Source organism: Ambystoma mexicanum, chromosome 5q, assembly GCF_040938575.1.
Source record: "Ambystoma mexicanum isolate Mex_15411 chromosome 5q, UKY_AmexF1_1, whole genome shotgun sequence".
NCBI lineage: Eukaryota > Metazoa > Chordata > Amphibia > Caudata > Ambystomatidae > Ambystoma > Ambystoma mexicanum.
In genome coordinates, this window is record NC_090933.1 from 131,190,037 (window position 1) to 131,208,996 (window position 18,960).

An 18,960-nucleotide genomic window follows, 5' to 3' on the forward strand; every position below is an offset into this window, starting at 1 on the left:
GGTCTTGACCAACACCCGGGTCTCAAACCTGGACCGATCTGCTTTTCTGTTCTGGAGTCTGTGATCCAATTGGACCACTAAGTCTATATATTCTGTGCATTCTCGGGGCGGATTTACAACTTGGGCCAGGACATCTTTAAGTTCTCCACGTAAACCTCGATAAAATAACGTGATTCTCTTATCCTCTGGCCACCCAGTTTCTACAATTAGTCTATTAAAGGTTGCAATGTAGGATAGGAGATCCTGATTGCCCTGTTGCAGGGATAGAAGTTCATCATCCAGAGCCTGCCCCTGAGAGTGTCGAGCAAATAACCTTTCCATGCTTGCTTGAAATCCTTGAAAATCATGGAGAATCGGATCATCCTGAGTAACCAGTGGAACTGACCAATCGGCAGCGCAGCCGCTGAGATATGACAATACAAAGGCTACTTTGGTCTGATCATTAGGGAAGGCCCCAGGCCTGCATAGGAAGTGCAAACGACACTGATTCATGAATACGGCGAATCGTTTGGGTCCCCAGCAAAGTGTTCGGGTGGGGCCAGCGGCATGTTTCCAGGTAGATTAATATGCACAGGGTTACTGGGAACCACAGGAGCGGGGTTCCCTCCGGAACCAGGTAGAGGAGTTTGTCCAGCTTGACTTTGCAAAAGCTGTCTGGCCAGGTCATCAGTTCTTTCCTTTGATATTATTAATTCCCTCTTGAGGGCATTAGTCTCTTGACGAGCGGCATGTACTTCGGCCCGTAATTCCCCCAGTAATTGGGCCAACTGATCAGTCTCAGAAGTTTCCATAGCGCCTGGGTGGGAATTTGTAGGAAGGCTTCGCGTTCTGTAACGCTCACCTGACTCCCACGGAGGCGCTGGCCTGGTTCGCGCTGGTGTGACCTCGTCTAAGGTGATGCGCAGGGGTCGGGAGACGGACTGGACCGGGCCCCAAATCTGGCTTGTCTGACTCGCAGAAGTATCCTTCTGTAGGTGAAAATAGGGGGTTAACTGTCTGCGGGGTAATGCAATCGGCCTCCCACTTACCCCTCTCACCCTCCTCAAAACCCTTCTGTGCTTCCCCGTAGCGTCTCACCTTAGGGTCTGGAAGGACGAGCTCTCCATCCTGCTTCTGATGCAGGGGCGCGTTGGTATCCAGTTACTTCACTGGATTTTCGGATTGGTGAGAACCAAACTTGCTTGGCTTCCAGGTAAGTTTTTGATAAGTGGTTCCCCTTGTGTCCATGCATTAATGTTCTAATGCTAGTGTCTTTTTCCCCATAGGGGCCGGGGTACGGAACGCCGGGGAACAGGCACCGACCCGAGATGAGAGGTGAAATCCTTGTGGAAATCAGGTAAGTCTTTAATGAGCGTCTTGGTAATGTCTTTTCATTCGCTCATTAACGCTGATGTCTTTTTCCCCTTAGGGGCCGGGGTCCGAAAATGCCTGGATGCGGCGCGGACCTGAAACGAAAAGGGAATGACCCAGCAGGTAAGTCTTAACATGGAGATTTAGCTTCCCTTTTCCCTTCTTTCTCTCACCTTCGTTATTGTCTTTTTCTCCCTAGGCGCTGGGGCGCGACTGTGAATCCGGATGGTCGCTGCAGAACATGGAAGCGCCCTGTAAGATGAGTAGAATGAGGCGCTGCAGCGATCGATGTGATGTGCTTTTAAAAATAAATGTCTTCCTTTTCAGGATCGTCGGCGAAATGTCTCCGGGATGCAGATTTAGCAGATAAGGCATTTTCCTTCTTCTGTTCTCTTGTTCCCTTCCTTTGCAGGTGATTCAGGATGCTGGCAGGCGTGGCAGAAGTCAGGATGCAGGAGCAGACACGGTGAGCGTCCAGCTGCTAGATGCAGAACAACGCGAAGCACGTGTGGCTGATCGGGTGTGGTTTAAATAGCCTTGGAAGAAGTTCCTAGAATGTGTCCTTCCTCCAATCAGGTATGTATCCTTCCCCGACCATGCCCGGGTGGTAAATGAGTCCCACAGGTAAAGTAGTTCCTTTCAGGCCTCAAGGAGGCCGGGGTTCTGCAGCATGGTCTGCATCAGGTAAGTGCACCCAAACACTTTCATAATGAGCCTGGCGCCTATGGCGCCAGGACTGACGTTTTCTATGAGCCTGGCGCCATAGACGCCAGGACACTGTCCAAAGGGCCCCTATAAGGGGTTGCTGGGACCTTCCCCGGGGACTTGATGTTCGCTTTCGGGGACGCAGGGCCTGAGCCGGCTCCCCAGGAGCGGGCATCGTGACAACATGTAAATAAAAAAAAAAAAAGGCTGATAGGATAATTGCAGGCTAAAGTCAACAACGGAGCAGAGACTGGAAAAGATCCTATAAGAAGAAATTAAACTCAACTGTGAAATGAAAGTCAGAACCATATATATCTAATTATGTGGCCATGGGTTTATATTAGGAATCATGTTTAGCCCATTAACTTTAGAACTGTGATACTTGCAGAAATCAGACACATATAATTTTAAAGCTTATCCCAAGGCTGTGTTGTTGCCACAACCTCCATAAAATCAGACTTTTAGAAATCCTGTAACAATCTAAAATGTATTTCCAGCTCCTCAGAAAATGTCACAAGACCGAAAGTTGGGGAGGTAGTATCATTGGGAATTATGTATTCAGGTGTAACATTTGGTGATACACACTGTTATTGTGAGTAAAGTGCAAAAAACGGTTCGTCAGATCTGCAACCCCTGCCAAGACAGGAGTCATTTTAATAAGTCTGTCATGATTGCCTGAATAAAAATAAATATTGTTAGGTTTATATTAAAACGTTTTCATATGCAGGATGTTCGGTGCAAAACTACATGTGTAAAAAAATGTCAATGCAAATGGGTGGATTCATTCCTCCCTTAATTTCAACTTCATAACTCTGAGAGACATTCCACAGAGATGGGCTGGGGTTAGGGGAGGAGAATAGAATAAATCTCCAATCAAAAGTTAGAACCAATCAACTGGCACCTTCTAATTTTTATATTTCGGAGCTGTGGCTTAGAGTGTAAAAAGGCATTACACAATGGGAAAAGGACACAGCTGCCTGAACATCATCTGAGTGAACTATCGAAATCCAGCTCCCCAGATTGCCGCAACGCAAAGGCTTGTTGGCTAAAATCTGGTGGATGCAGGCACAGATGGCACCACTTGTCCACCCCACACATGCCCCCACCATCTTTTTACCTGTACTTCTAAAATCCAGGAACCCGTGCCAAACACAGCGGGAGGATTGATTCCATTCGGCTTCTGTGGTTCGGGAGAGGGTGTTGATGCCCTTCCCCTTTATGGTCTTGACATGGATGGAGATTTAACATTGCCTGGGAAACTGCCTAATACTACCTGGGTGGAATGACTAAATAATTGATGCAGGATTAACCTTGCCTGGGAGACAACAATTGGGAAAGAGTAAAATTTGACTAGGCCCTATTACCAAGGAGAGCCCAAGAGAGGGAGGAATGCTTGAGGTTGATGATTGAACCTGGAGAGGCTGTTTCACCATACCCCTGCGTTCCCCTGAGCATGCAGTCTTGATGCCTTTCCTGAGCACCAAAAATCGAGATTTTCAATGTAAGTAGCTTGTCCAACAGTGTGTGGATTTGTTTGATTTAATACCTTGCTCTTAGTCAATGGGGGTTGAGGGAGGGGGTGAAAGTAGACCCATAGTATATTTTGATATACAGTAATTCAATTAATTCCCCTATAGCTAAATAACACAGGGTCATTTTGTTAACCTTCAAAATTAACAAAACTCATTCCCAGTACAAATAAAAACTAAAGTCTGTTAATGTAATTGGGTACTCCTATTTTCCTTGTCAACCCCAGAATTCCCTAAAGGAAGGGGGTGTCCTTGTCCAAAAATGAAATTCCTAACTGCAACCATTCCTTAGGTGTGATCTTTACGCAGAGGGGTGCTGAATGTAACTGACGGTCTGGGTTTGGTTCTGGGTAAGAGAAGTGCTTGGCTAAAAGAAACAAAGTGTAATTCCTAATTGAAAAATGTACACTCTCCTGAGAGTGAGAAAGTACCCTGATAGAAGAATGATTTTGTATTGCTTCAGGTTTTATCAATCCAAAATATTATCAAAAGTCTGCGTCGCTTTCAAAACTACTAGCATGTTTAATTGCGCAGCGAAATTACACAAAGCGCTGCATGTGTGAAATTGCTTTTGAAACTAGAAAAAGGTTGCAGTTGGTTTAAACCAAAACCTTATCAAGGAATGCTAAGGCTCATGACCTTCTAATGTTCCAAGGTATTGTTTAATTTTGACATAAAGGGGTTTGTGGGACAGGAGGTTTGAAGTGTTTATTTTTCCATGTACGTGAGACCCAAAAGTGAAATCCCAAAAAGTGGGTTGTTGTATTGAAGCTTTATTTTGTGCCGCAGAGAGAGTGTGTAGTGATTTGGTGCAAATATTCATTGAACCTATTAGTTAATAAATATATATTATATCTGTACCCTGGCCTGGTTCTTGGCTTATCAGTGGCACAGGGGGAGTGACCTACGTGGCTCTATATGAGTCATAGAAAGGGATAGACAGAATCAAATGAACGATATCTTGTGGGGTGCTTTAACTGAGGTGTAAAAAGGGTAGGGGTAGTCTAAATATATTGTTACACTACATATTTTGCATACATATAGGAGCCTTGGGAGAACACACACAGGTTCTGTTTGTGAATGTCAAAACAATGTTATGCAGACATGGCCAACACATTACAGAGCAAACTGCAAGAAGCATTTTTTCACACTGGTATATGAAGTCATCTCTGTCCAATTAAACAAATAAGCAAAATTGCTCCAAATCTACAAAGCAGTTCAGGTGTCAAAGCGCACATATCATACACTTAAAAGAAATGTCAAAACCTCATAACAAATCTAACCTTTGCTTTGAGTTAGTCCCATTAAGGCCTTCCCCTGTACTCTTTTGTGTGTCCAATTGCCTTTTTCTAATAATTTTATGTTCATATTATTTCTATTTACATTGGGCCATATATTCATTCGTTCTTACTATAAGGTCATGGCTGACTTGTAGATTTCCAATGTGTATGTTCCCGTCTATCTTCAATCATTTTCATGTAGGAGTAGCTTGCATTAATTCTGTTTCTCGCTGTATAATCTATTCCTTAGAGTTCTTTATGCGCACAATGCCTGTCGCTATCCATAATTACTGCAACATTTGTATTTGTTTTGTTCTGTTTTCTATGTCACATGGCTTGCATTTGTTTTGTTTTCAGTTGTAACTGACGTTTTAAGTTCCTTCTTTAGATTGGAACTGAGGGAATGACTAAGTAACTTAATTATGTATACCTTTGCTGTTTGATTTCTATTTTAATGTGTTGTTCTTTAAACTGCTTAATAATCAGATACCTTTCATAACTTGTAATTTAGAAACTTCTAAAACCTTGGCAGGTAAGGGCCAACATAGCTATCTGAGAGATCATATGTAATAACAGCTTGACAAATGTGGAGTGTGTGGCTATTTTAAAATTACGCATTAACCCCCTTTTAATGTTGCCATGTAGCTGGAACACTTTTCCTTGTACAAAAGCGTATTAAGTAGGAAATTAACAAAGTAGATTTCACATCTTTTTTTCCGTACTGTACCTGGGGAACGATCTAGGTCTAAATTGATGTCTGTCTTCACAAATGCATACATTCGTAAACGGGTGGGTAATTCTGATGCCAATCTGAAGCACATTCAGTGGTGTATTTGGGTCAGAGCAGGGGAGCCCTTTATTTAGGGTGACCAGACGTCCCGGTTTTCCTGGGACAGTCCAGGGAAATCACCCTCCGTCCCAGGGTCTGAGGAGTTTTTTTTTCATTTTAGAGGTTGGGTGGCTACAGTAATGAAAATTGTGATATTCTTTTCACAACACTTTCAGAATTTTGAAGTTGGAGGATTGGCTCAAACCCCCAACCTATCAGGTGCAACTCACAACACTTATTGGCTGTGCCACAGAGATCGGCCTTGAAACGAGTGTACAGCAAGCCATGTTATATCAATTAGAGCAAACACATGTCTTGAATTAACATGCCAAAATTCAGCCAAAACTGCACAAATGAGATCATATACAGTTTCTAGAAAGGAGAAGTGCTGGAAATATGATTGTGTGGTGGTTATGGGGGTGTGTTGGGGGAGGGGCGGTAATTGGTGGGCTACGATGGGGTAGTCCCTCTTTTATGTTGTTGGTCGTCCCGGTTTTCCGCTTTGGAAATCTGGTCACCCTACCTTTATTATGTAATCTGTCACATGACTGTGCCATGCAGAATGTGTTGCCCGTTGTGGTGCGCTTGCAGTTGTATGCTAAACTGTGTAAGCAGACTACTTTTTTGGGTGCAGCATGACTCTTCGTGGCAGTGCATAGTATTTCACAAGTGTAAATGCAGAGGGCAGCGCCAAGCAACACCACACTTATTCAAACAAGGGATCCAACCACGTCGACCATACGACGAAGCATGTATTAAAGTCCTGCAAGCTAGAGACAGGTGTGCTAGAGAAAGGGCAGCTCTGCGGTAAGCAGTGCATGCCACCAACAGAGCGCCAGAGATTTGTTGCCTTTACGTGGCATGGGACTATAAGCAATATGATATGATAGGTTATTTATAACGTGCTTAATACCCAGAGGTTTCTAAGCGCTGGCCCGGGAATCGAACCTGTGTTGCTCCGTGTCGTCTTGCTTCCAAGGCGAGCACGTAGCCCTTGAGCTATCCTCCCGAGAATATGACAATGTGACCACTTTGTGCATTAACACGAAGTACGGATCCATTGGCCGACGTGAACGGCATGCAAGTGCTAATTCTTCTGTTAACCGCCCACCTGGATGTCAGCTATCAAGCCACGTGTGCCGTTGGGGGTGGACGGGCCCATTTCAGGAGATTTACATTATTGCAGAGGCAGGGTCTACAACCTACGACACTCCAGATAGGATCACAAATCTCATGGTGCCTCATCACTGACTACACTGGCTCGGGCTAATGGGAGTTGCAGTCCAAAACATCTGGGGAGCCAAGAGTTGCATAACCATTTTGGAGTGATGCAGAGGCTGTGGCGCAAAAGGCCATGCATGAAAACTAAAACTGTAGCGCACCCTAACCACTGTCCTTCAAGTTCAGAATTCACTTTAGACTCGTAAAATGTATGTATGCATGTAAGTAAATGTGCTATGCTTATGCGGTGCAGACCTAGCTGTGGAGAAATGGTGTCTTGTATACCAAAGGCATACAACATTAGGCTACAACATCATGGAACTAATTAGAAGGACAGGCTGTTATACCTGGAAGGACACGGAGAGAGAGGATACCGAAGCAGGGAATCAGCACCCATTGTCTCTGGGAGAGAAAGCCCATTTTCTAACCATTGCGTATTTTATCCAATTTTCCACCCTCTTCCCATAGGCCATATGTAAATGGTGATGCTTTTTTAAAACATGATCGGTGTGTGGGGTCTAGAGAGTTGTCAGAAGAGCTTTCCATATTTGGAACCAATTGGAAACTAAGCTGATTAGTCGGCATGTCGGATCATGCCTCCGTTAAAAGAAAAAATAGACCTGGAATGTACTTTCAGAACGACTTCGGCCAATGCAGAAGACGAGACAATAAGCTCTCTGTCCCGTCAAATGTCTAAATCGCACAAAGGCACCTTTAAGGAGATTATACAAACCTTGAGGTGTGCATTAGGCCTCAGTCACGTTGTGAGACAGCAGCATGTTCTGATGCTGATCCGGGGAACCCCGTCACCCGCTCATGGCCACTCTTGCTCATACATTGCCCTGCCAACAGAATGTGGCCTCCTGTGGGTATACCGTTCTTTTGCCACGGGATTTTTCGTCGCGGGACTTTTCATCGCCTTTTTTTTATCGAAAAAAAAATCATTGTTTTTTTTTGGGGGGGGTTAAAAATTCAATAAATATTTGTGGGTGAAAGGGAATAATTAAAAAAAAGGGGGGTTTGTGGGGTAACCCACCCCCAAAAAAAAACCAAAAAAAAAAACGATGAGCTTTTTTCGATAAAAAACGGCGATGAAAAGTCCCGCGATGAAAAATCCCGTGGCAAAATAACGTAGAACCCTCCAGTGGTGGTGGAGTACACATGTTACATTGACCTCGAGCTACTCTTTATAGCTTCACTTCAGTGACACTGCTTAGCCCGCAAAGATACAAACCAAGCTTATATGGTTTTGTAAAAGGAAAAAAACTCAAAGGAAGCAAAAGACTTCAAGAGGACAAAAACACATACTTAAAGGCAAGATACTTGTCATTACGTTTTAACATATTTCTCTCTGTAAAGGCACTTACGGCAGGATGCTTACATTTGGAAGCGGGAGACATGATGCCAAAGGTTGGAGAGTCACAATAGTTGTGTAGGCCGAGAGACTTACCTCATGTATGATGTGGGAGAGATGTTCTTTGGCTTGGCCCACTGGTAGGGATGCTGTGGCACAGAGAGGTACTGATCACAAAGATTTCCTTTCCTGATGTGCTGGAAGCCGGCATATTCTTCTGGTGACAAGTCAGCATTTGGAGAGATGGTTCCATGGTCGTCACCTGCCGGTTCCAGCTTCAGCGCCATGGATGGGGTATGGTCTATTGTGGTCTTTCGTGTCTTGATAGGAATTCCGTCATTCATGTCCATTGTGCCATCTGTCGTCAGGGCATTTATGGCTGCAACGATAGCTGAGCTAGTGTACTGGTTAGTGTTGCCTAACCAGGTCTCATCGGTAACACTCACCCGAGGAGAGTTCTGGGGAGAAGGAGTGGGTGAGTGATGTGGGGAGTACGATGTTTGCCGTCCATTAAGGGTGTACTTCCTCTTGTTGCAAGGAGACGATGGTCGTGAGTTATGGGCCGTCAACCAGTTCTCTTCGGTGATGCTTGTTCTGGGAGATGTGGATGGGGAATGCCTTGGTGATCCCAGGATGGTGCAGGCCACCATGCCACGTTGATAGCCTTCTTCTGGATCGGTGGTCTTGGGGGAGACGCATGGTGATTGCCAAGGAGATGTCTGCGGAGACGTGTAAGGAAACGAGTAGTTGGATTCGAACGAGGAAGCTTCTGAATTGCAGCTTCTGGAAGACAAGCTGCTTGCCGGACTCAAACAAGATGGGTCTCTGTAGGTCTCAGCATTAGGCAAGTTCAGGGTGGCTGTGGACGGCGTACGTTTAGAATTTGGTATAGCTTCCTCGACATCAGTACTGTGGAAAAACTGATTGTTATTTGGATGCATTCCCAAATAAGACGTTATTTCAATCCTGGGGCTTTCTAAGGCTGGTGGCCCATTGGGTCTCACAGTAGGGGACAAGTAATATCCAGAAGCGCTGCTATCAATATGTCCACCATACCCAGATGGGTGACCTGCAGATGTGTCTATTGAAATGACTGGATTGGATGACTGAAGGCCAGGGCATGGAGTTGTTAATGAGGATATTGCCACACCAAGTGGTAGCCCGGCACACACATTTGCAGATGCATAATTATAGTGTTCTGGAATGAAAAAAAAAACAAAAAGGAATGGCATGAGATGTTACACAATGGAAACTGAAATATACTCAAAGGAATGCGACCTTTTCACAGAAATTCAGCAGGCACCCAATAGAAGTATGAGCCTGCTTCAAATTACCACAAATTGCACACAATGAACTCCGCCTGGACATCCAGCTGACTCACTGCAGGATAAAACCCCACGATGAAGTTCCAAATTCTGCCCCGAACGGCTGCACCCGCATGATTATCCAACTTCGCCATGGAAAGGACAAACTAACAAGAAAGCAGTACTCCTCCACAATGGCACACCCTCCCTCGGGAAACCCAAACCTCCTCAAACAAACCTTCTTCTGAAGGAAACAAGTGGCCCACCATGCACATGTTTTTGTCTCACTCCTAGCCAACCAGCCTCGTGTGATGCAGACCCAAATAAAGGTCACCTGCACCTACGTTGCTATGTTATTTTGTGTTATTGTGTTATGTTACTATGCTTTTTTACTGTGCTGAATCACCACTTTAGTAGTTTCAAAGCACCAAATATTTGTCCAAGAAATATTGTGCCCCACCCATGCGAATCTGATTATGGTTTTATCATTTACCATACCTAATTTTCAACAGCACTTATATTTCATTGTTATGTTATAGTAATATGCTTTAATTCTGTGCCAAATCAACACCGTAGTAGTTTCTGATGCTGAGGATTGTCAATGGAGTGGTGTAATGTACCCTACGCTCCTGCGCCAGGGATATGCAGAAGTTAATTTGTTGGGGGAAAGAAAATGACGGAGCAGGGAGATAAGAGGATGGGAGAGCAGGAACGGGATACTCCAGAAAAGCAGGGAGGGATGCAGTGGGGTAAGAATGTTTTGTGATAGCCTGGGTGCATTTCAGTCCTATTAGTTGGACCACAGTTATGCAAATGGAGGAGGCAGATACGTCCTACAGTGGTGTGATAATTGGTTTATGTTTCCAGCGCAGATTTGAAGAATTGTACGCTAGCACACAATGTAAAGTTGGCTGCATGGGTGTCTGTGCGTGTACTTGGACAACCCCAGAGGTTTGGTGGCTTGGGTGTCTCTATACTTAGTACCCCAGGTCCTGCTCCATAATGTTAAATCTGTGACTGCCAAGCCTGCGCCAAGAGTGGCTTAGTCAAAAATAGACTGTGTATAAAGGTGAACGCTGTGAATGTAAGTTGTGCTAGAAATAATCGCAATATAAATTCAGTGCAAATCTGTGTGACCATGACAAGGGGTCACTGCTTAAAGGGTGTGATGCAGACAAGAATCTCCTAATTTCCTCCAGAGCAAAATCTTTGTGAGTTGGGCCACACATGTGGAAAGTAGATGCCACGATAATGTCACTGACTCTTCCATTCTGTTGCTCCACCCCTCTTAACCAGCCTTGAGACAATATGTCCCAGACCGTTACTCCTAAGAATGCCATTTTATGGACCTGCAAGCAGCGATTGTTTTAGTTTTTGAATAATAGGCGACAGGAGATTGCACCCGGTGGTTAGCTATAAGTCTCCTTGTAAACCTGAAGTCCACTGAAAACATAGTACAATAAACTCCACATTACCCAGTTATTTGATGATTAATAAGACATACCGGACATGGGTATTTTATTGAACACCTTCAATATTTGCATCATGAATTTACCCACATCAGATTTGTATTCATCTATTCATCATGAGAGAGGCTATTCATTTTGCAATTGACTCATATCCTAATTCAAAATCCGCTTGTATTGCTTTAGGCTAGAGGGGGCTTTGCTGTTCTATTCTGTTATGACCAAGATGTGATTAGTGCCATGGATTTCAGTTTGTAAATGTCGAGATGGGGGTCTGGCTACCCAGTGACACAGTTCCATGTACGCAAAAATCAGAAAGTGCCTGCTTAAACATAACAACAAAATCGCCATTTGCCTTTGTTACTCAAATCAGCCTACAAGCAGCATCTCTCAATAATTCCATGCTGGCTCTCCACTTAAAGATCAGAAGCATCCAAAGATCCAAATTGTGTAAAACGAATGCTGATATAATATGCTACATCTCTTGCACTTCTATAGCACCTCCTGCCATAGAGGCCAGGAGGAATATAATAGAACATTCAGTCATGGTAGGGAGAAGCAAAGTCGGGTACATAGTTGGGATGAGGGAGAGTGATGGTTAAGATGAACAGGAAGGCCTGAGAAGAAAAAAGGTGGAGGAGCTATGTGTACAATTGTGTCAAATTTATCGTGGGACTTGTCGCAAAGAGGAGAGATAGCCTGGGATGAGGTGCTTGCTGCGCCAGTAGGTCTGGAATTCACTCACTGCTTGGTTGAAGCCATGCCCAAGGAAACACAGACGGCAAATTCCTTCCACTTACTCCCCAAGGGTCCCAACATTTGGGAGGAAACTATATCCTAAACTATATCCGCGTGGTATTTCTTAAAGACAAGTTTGGCCCTTTCCTGGAAATGTTAAGTTGGCCTAAAGCCATAAAGTCAGGGGACCATTATTATAACTTTAAAAGGCCGAGCGCTGGCCATACTTCGTGAGTACATGACACCATCCCTTGCTTGACTCCACCACCCAGCACAAACATTCAACCTGGCCTTAGATTCTCATACGTCCCAAGCTAACTCACTGCCAGGGATCTCTGCAAAAGGTTCTCTTGTTTGTAAAGTCCTGCAATTCCAGTGATCCAAAACCCCACCCATATTCGTTAATACCCGAGATTTAAAAAAAATAAGAGTTACTCAGGAACCCTATAAAAACTACAGCAGCAAAAGCTATAACGCGCCCAGGGAGATGAAGTAGAGAAATTAAAAAATATGGAGCAGGTGGAGTCCTTTTCCGTAATTGTGACATCAGAAGGTAAATGCAGAAAGAATAGTAGCTTGCTGAGAATAGAAACGTGGCGAATGGCTTCCAACCCTCCCCGCCACCTGAGGGTTGAGGGGCAGTCAGTCATGCAGACTGGTTACAAACTTCCGTCCGTATGACCTTGCCTGCCAAGCCAGCTTTTTCGCCAGTGTTTGCTTCATTGCATCCCAGTGGAGCAAGCCTCTGGGGTGAGGGCCTCCCCTTGCCAGGCACGCTGAGATCCGGAAAGACGTCTGCTAATTACTGAGCCTGCAATTCCACATCATCGGATGCAATCCTCAGGAGAGCAAGGAAGCTACTGCGGTGCGGCTCCCAACTCTGGTGAAGCACAACTGTTGCTTACTGCGGTACTGTTGTCTAGCTGCGCTCCCTGCATGCACCTCCACACTTGCAGGGAATCCCTCAATTAGCAGAGGCAAGCTGGCAGGGATCTAAGCCCAACATCTAACTGGAGCACCATGGACGCTAGGAAGGGGAGATGGCCTCCAGTCATGGAAAAAGGCACATAAATCACATCCCATACTAACAGCATGTGAAACACATACTACTATAGCCAAAGCAAAACTGATATGGTATAAAGGGCTAACCCGTAAAAACAATGTGCTTAGTCTAAAAACTGTACCTCTCCCAAAATTCATGCTTTACTCAGACTTAAGACACCTCCACCCGACAGACAGACACCTCCACCATTCAACACTGACAGAAAAAACTTTTTGCGTCACCAAAAACGAATCTCTCTAGTATCCCCTGATAAAAATACAAAGAGCATTAGTACCCGGCAAGGGACGATCAGATTGTTGTAATCAATCTGATTGGCCCTCACAGAGTCGTTACCCAGCCGGGTAGGACTTACCTCTGTGAGGGACGAGCACTGTGTCTCTCGCTGTTCCTTTGCTTTCTCCATCTAGCCATCATGGAAAGGGAGAAGGGACCCTATTCCCGATCCCTGGCGGCAATTTTTTCCTTTTTTTCTCGAGTTGAGAAATGGTTGCAATGCAGTCTCTCAACTCGAGTAAAATTGCTATTAGTAGCCCGGTACAACATGCCAGGGTACTAATAGCAATATAACCCTCAGAGGGGAGGGGGGCATTAGCCTATTGGTAATGGCCGCCCTTCTCAGGTTCTATTGCTTCAATAATGACCAGTTGATCAGGTCTGCACTTAAGAAAGAAAACTAAATATACATATAATACAAACTCACTGGAAGTTTCCAGAATGTTTTGGTCATTCTGAAAACTTGGTTCCATTTTATTTTTTGATGATAGGTGACAACCGCAGCCATACATGAAAATGATAGTATTACATCATGCATTTGGATACTTTTACAGCTCCCGCAACTCTCCAAGAAGGCTTTTTGCCAAGAGTGGGAAAATCCCTCATACTCACTCGCATAGGCAGACTTTCTCCCACTTTCCTGCCCCTGAGGTTGAGCAGTACTCATTCAAGGGCATGCTATGAATTCAATAGGATTTATATGACCCAGCCTCAGCAAGCAGCCCGTTCAAAGGCTCTGCCTCTTTCAGTATTAAGCAAAATGACCTGCTTCCACGGGCCCCCCCAGCCCGGGCTCCAAATTACAGATGGTGAAACCCTGGCCCACGGTGCCATTACTGGAGAGTGAAGCTCGCGGGGGTGGGGGTATTCATGTTTTTAGTATCCCTGGTTTCTAACCCACTGTGCTGTATCTATATGTACGAAAAAATGGGGCAGCAAGCGCATGACCCATTGTTTACTCATCTAACATGGCTGCCATGGAAACAGAGGGAGGGTTTCACACAGAGCCCCTCTTCCATGATCATGGCAGCCCAGGCCAGTGGGGAGGTGCAGCATGGCGCACCTACACAGAAAGGTAAGTGGGGCCAGGGAGGGGAGTGGAGCAGATCACAGACTGGTGAAAGAAGAGGAGAGCTTGCTCAGAACACAGTCTTGGATCAAGAGATTCAGTCCACATCTTAAGCAATCTGATTGGCTGCCATACCCACTCCAGGTGATTAAGGGCAATTACACATAAACCCTTCCTTCCCATTCGAAGGTATCACTCACTAACAGCCTATCGGTGCCTACATTTCTTATCAGTTTACATTAGCTTAGACTAGTTTAATTTAGCAAACAACTTCAATGTTAAAATGGGCTAAAAAAAAGCATGAACAAAAACTCTTTAACTGAAATATTGAAATAGAATCGTTGGCACAGAAATCCAGTAGTCAACCCTGGTAGTACACCTCTAGTTCAAAGCAAATACAGAATGCATTATGGGTATGCAAATGTGCTCCATTTGAATGTTTTTCAGCTAATTTGCATAGCTACAATGCATTGCTCTGTGTCTCTGTACTAGAGGTGAGCTTCCATGTATGGCTACTGGTTTTCGCTGTGGCATGTATGGCTTGTTAGCTGACATTATTGATTCTGATCTTAGTTACATTTCTTTGAATGTTGAAAACGGGGAAGACCAGTGGGGTCATACCATGTAACATTTGTACAAGGCAGAATCATTAAGCAACCTAATTGTGCACAATGTTTGCAGATGACAACACAAGAAATGAAGCACCTTTGTACCTCCATTTGTGTAAATTTAAAACACCACTTAACCGATGCCCTCCAGTCATTGTCATAAGGAAAAGGTGGTGGAAACCCTGTCTGCCCCTTTTTCGCAATGATACAACAGTCTATGAAAATAGGTAAATGAAATATTTTCAGTTTTGTCTAATGGGAAGCGTTTTGAACACTTGCTAGAGTGAGGACAAAACTAATGGTATGGAGTGTGAAGTATCAACAAAGGTATTCACAGTTATACACGCTTCTGCTGTTGGCCGTGTCGCCCTGACTCCTTCTGGCTCTTGCTGCTCAATTGTCACATGATGCAAGCTTGGTTATAGAGGATAATTAATTCAGAAGAAAGGTCTTCAACAACAGCACTTGCCTGAGCCCCCAGGCTCACAAGTAGGGAGGAGAGAGGAGCAAGTCCATGGAAAGTATTGACTCTGATAATCCCCATTACAGGGTCAGAAAATACTGATAATTGCAATCAAACATTTTCTAGACAACTTAGATATATGGACTGAAATTGAACATTAATGGAAGAGTAATAATGTTTTATTGTGCTAACTGACCAGTGGGTACAGGATGCAAATCAGGAAAGCCAAAAGTTCCTTCTATGGAAACAGAATAGCCAACTAGAGTAATCCTAGCAGGGAACTCCACAGGAACAGTGCATAATTTAAAGCTCCTAGCTGTTCCACCCCTACCTCCCCGAACTCCCAAGTTGTCTGCGATGCCCTGGCAGATATTTTTTACAACATCGGCATTGAAAGACACAGATCGGTCAACTCCAAATTACCCCCTAACCCCCTTTCACCTCCTTCCCCATCTCATCCACTCCTCGGCTCTCCCACCCATTCCTCTCTTCCTTCACGGCCACTTCCCACCCTGCATTCCTAAAATGACTCTTCCCAACTACTCTTGGCACGGGTAGTTTAGCTCAGTAGCAACGCGCTCATCTTGGAAGCAAGATGCCACAAAGCAACACAGGTTTCAATCCTGGGTCCGCACTTAGAAACCTCTTCGGTATTAAGCTCCTCAGAGAGCTTCATTGTACCCCCCCTCCTCTTCAATCTCTACCTTAGCCCCTTGCCCGCAATCATCCGTGTGCATAACCTCACCTGATACAACTACACTGATGATACTCAGATCATTTTCAAGATTCCGAAGACGCTGCCTTCCCCCCAGCCTGACCTGGCCTCTTGCTTCTCTAAAATCGACCACTGGATGATGACCAACCACCTAATCCTCAATCCTGGCAAAACTGAAATCCTAATCTGTGGTAACACCTCTCTCTTCCCCAACCCATGCCCTGGCCAACCTCCCTAGGAGTCCCACCCATAGCATCCTTCTCAGTAAAGACCCTGGGATGCACCTGGACTCTAACCTAACTCTCTTTCTCCACATCAACGTGCCCAGAACATGTAATTTCCACCTATGGATCCTCAGGCGAATGTTCCCATATCTTTCCTATCCTCACTGAGTTTCAGCAAAACATGCTATCATCCTCTACCGCCTAGACCACCCAAACTGGCTCTACCTGGGCCCTCCTAACTATCAGCTAATAAAAACTCCAGAGAATCCAAAACTCTGCAGCTAGACCCCTGCTTGCTCTCTCACCCAGAACACATCACTCCTGCCCTTAGATTTCTTCACTGGATACCTATCAGACATCGGACATTCTTCAAAGCCCTGTGCATCTCACACTGCACCCTCCACAAGACAGGCACAGAATTCCTGCAACAGAAGCTCACATGCTACCCACCCATCAGAAACCTCAGATCTGACTCTGCACTTCTCCTTGTGATCCCTCCTTTCAATTCCACTAGAATTGGAGGATCCTCCTTCTCTGTCCAAGCTCCCACCCTCTGGAACGTCCTCCCTCTGAACATCAGATGCAATGAGGACTACCTCTCTTTACGAAAGGCCCTCAAAACCTGGTTATTCCCTGGAGCAGCTTGAAGATCTCTCTCCACTCTTACCTCCTTACAAACCAGGCCCTGGCATGGGCACTCACAACATCTAGTCCATGCCACATTCAATACCTCCCTAGTGTATTCAACAGAGCAAGTAAGGTATAATCTCTGAGCTGACTGGATGTCTCTGATCGCACAGCAACCTCAAAGGCAAAGCTCCTGCTAAGCCACAAGGTTAAGTAGTCACGCACCACCTCAGTGAACACCAGCCACAGGCACACTCTCCCACTCACATGCTTCGCATTTCATGTCTTTGAGTTTAGAAAACTCATGAATGTAGCCTGTTTACTGCCCTTAATAGATTTCTGAGGACAGCATATATACTGCACTTAGACAGTGGTCGAAGTGAGCGGGAGTGGTATACTTATAGTTTAAAAATAAACCGTTCCAGAATAGTTTCAATTTAAAATAAAAGTGTAGGAAGAAGTTGAAACTTGCACTTTCAGTGCACTGCACTGAACGTTCCTTTAAACAGCAGGTGCATGCGTTTGGGGGTTTGTATTGTGTGTGGGAGGGGGCGCAGTGATGGGGTTTATGGGAAGCAGGGGCAGGCCAGCAGGGAACATAGTTCCACTACTTCTTTTTAGTCCACTTTGACCACTACACTTAGATGTAGTGGGACAGCTTGTCTAATTCACTTAAGAAATTCTTGACGATACAACCAATGTTTCTGTTGCACTCAAAGATATATGAGAGTGACCTTGGTACTGCACTGAGGATTTGGGAGGTTGGCCCATTTTGCTCCAAGAAGATTTATTATGGCAGCCTGCCTAGCACGTCTAGAGGATTGTAATGGAAGCCTGTCCACTGCATGTGAAGGCTTTACAAGGATAGCTTGTCTTATTGCACCTGGAGGATTATTGAGGTGGCCAATGTATTGTGTTAGGAAAGATTTCCCTAGGTGCAATTTTCCCTCCATTTGTGAAACCCCCAAACATTTTGCTTTTGTTTGGAGTACCTAACCTGACTTTTTCCAGTGGAGTACAGTCTTCAGCTGCGCTCCTCTGGGTTTTTGCTCATTTGTTATAGGGAAATCGACACGTCCTTCCTGCTGTCAGTACTGGGAAACTGTTTCCCTTAGTCTTCGACTTTGTTGCCATTTCTTGGTAACATTTTACTTATGTGCCAAGTACCTTACAGTACCACGCATAGGGGTCCTTTTGTTTTATGGCCCATCACCCTCCAATGAATTTTTGATGTTTGTACGAGTGTGCCTAGGATGAACCGGTGGCATAAGTTTACTTTTAAAGTATTTGTATTTCGTTTTTATGGACCATACCCCGTTTACCGCATTTGGCCCAAGACTGTGGCCAGTGCCAAAAATGGCCATGCCACAAAATATTTTGTTCTGTTCTTTGGTCATTTCGTCCCTTTGCCTACCCCCAAGTCGAGAGACCCGGGTATTCCTTATTTCGGCATGCAGCCTCCCATGAAAACCACAACTTTCGTGGGCTCCTGCATGTCACGTGTGCTAGTGCCCAGGAAGAGGGCTGGACTGCCTGGTCCCAATCCACACTACTTGTCCCAGTATGTCTGGGCGCCATGAATGACTGGAACCACTGTGGGCCAGGATTGGCCCTCATTTGGCATGCATGCAAGAGGGCAGATATTCCATTGGATATGTGAGATTTTGAAGCAAATTGAATCTTGGATAAGAGAAAGGGCTTTGCATCCAATCCAGGTCGATCTACTGAGGTTCTCCACGAACCTCATAAGGAGCCAGGTATCCTTAAGAGCAAAGCAGACTCAAGGAACCGCCAGTGACATGCTTGAAAGGTTTGGCACCCTGACCCTGCTGTTGTCCTGTCGGACCCTGTTTCTTCATCGCACCAAGAAGGCCTGCAAGGGCGCTTCGCCCCATTGTAGTACTTACCCTTGAAAAGAGCCTCTTCTGAAGTGTTCCTGGGCCATCCGGTGAACTGACCAGCTCGAACCCAGGGTATCACACAGGAATGCTGCCGTCCCGAGTTGAGACTCGAGACTTGGGGAATTGCTAGCTGGTGGTACTGGGCCGTCTCCCACCAAAACTCGTTGTCCTTGCTCCTCTGGGTTGCGAATTTACAAGAGTGTGCCACGCCGTGAGCATTTGCTGGGCATGTGTCGCCCCG

At 45.2% G+C, this 18,960-nt stretch overlaps 1 protein-coding gene across 5 annotated transcripts in view; it reads right to left on the bottom strand.

Annotated features, from left to right (window-relative positions):
• The window catches only part of NFATC1 (nuclear factor of activated T cells 1), a 497,899-nt gene that overhangs the window by 440,313 nt on the left and 38,626 nt on the right, over positions 1–18,960 (bottom strand). For all 5 annotated transcript variants that reach the window (XM_069620652.1, XM_069620650.1, XM_069620653.1 and 2 more), the window contains exon 2: positions 8,365–9,466. In XM_069620652.1, coding sequence (XP_069476753.1) covers positions 8,365–9,466 — 1,102 coding nt within the window. The remainder of the gene's footprint in view (positions 1–8,364; positions 9,467–18,960) is intronic.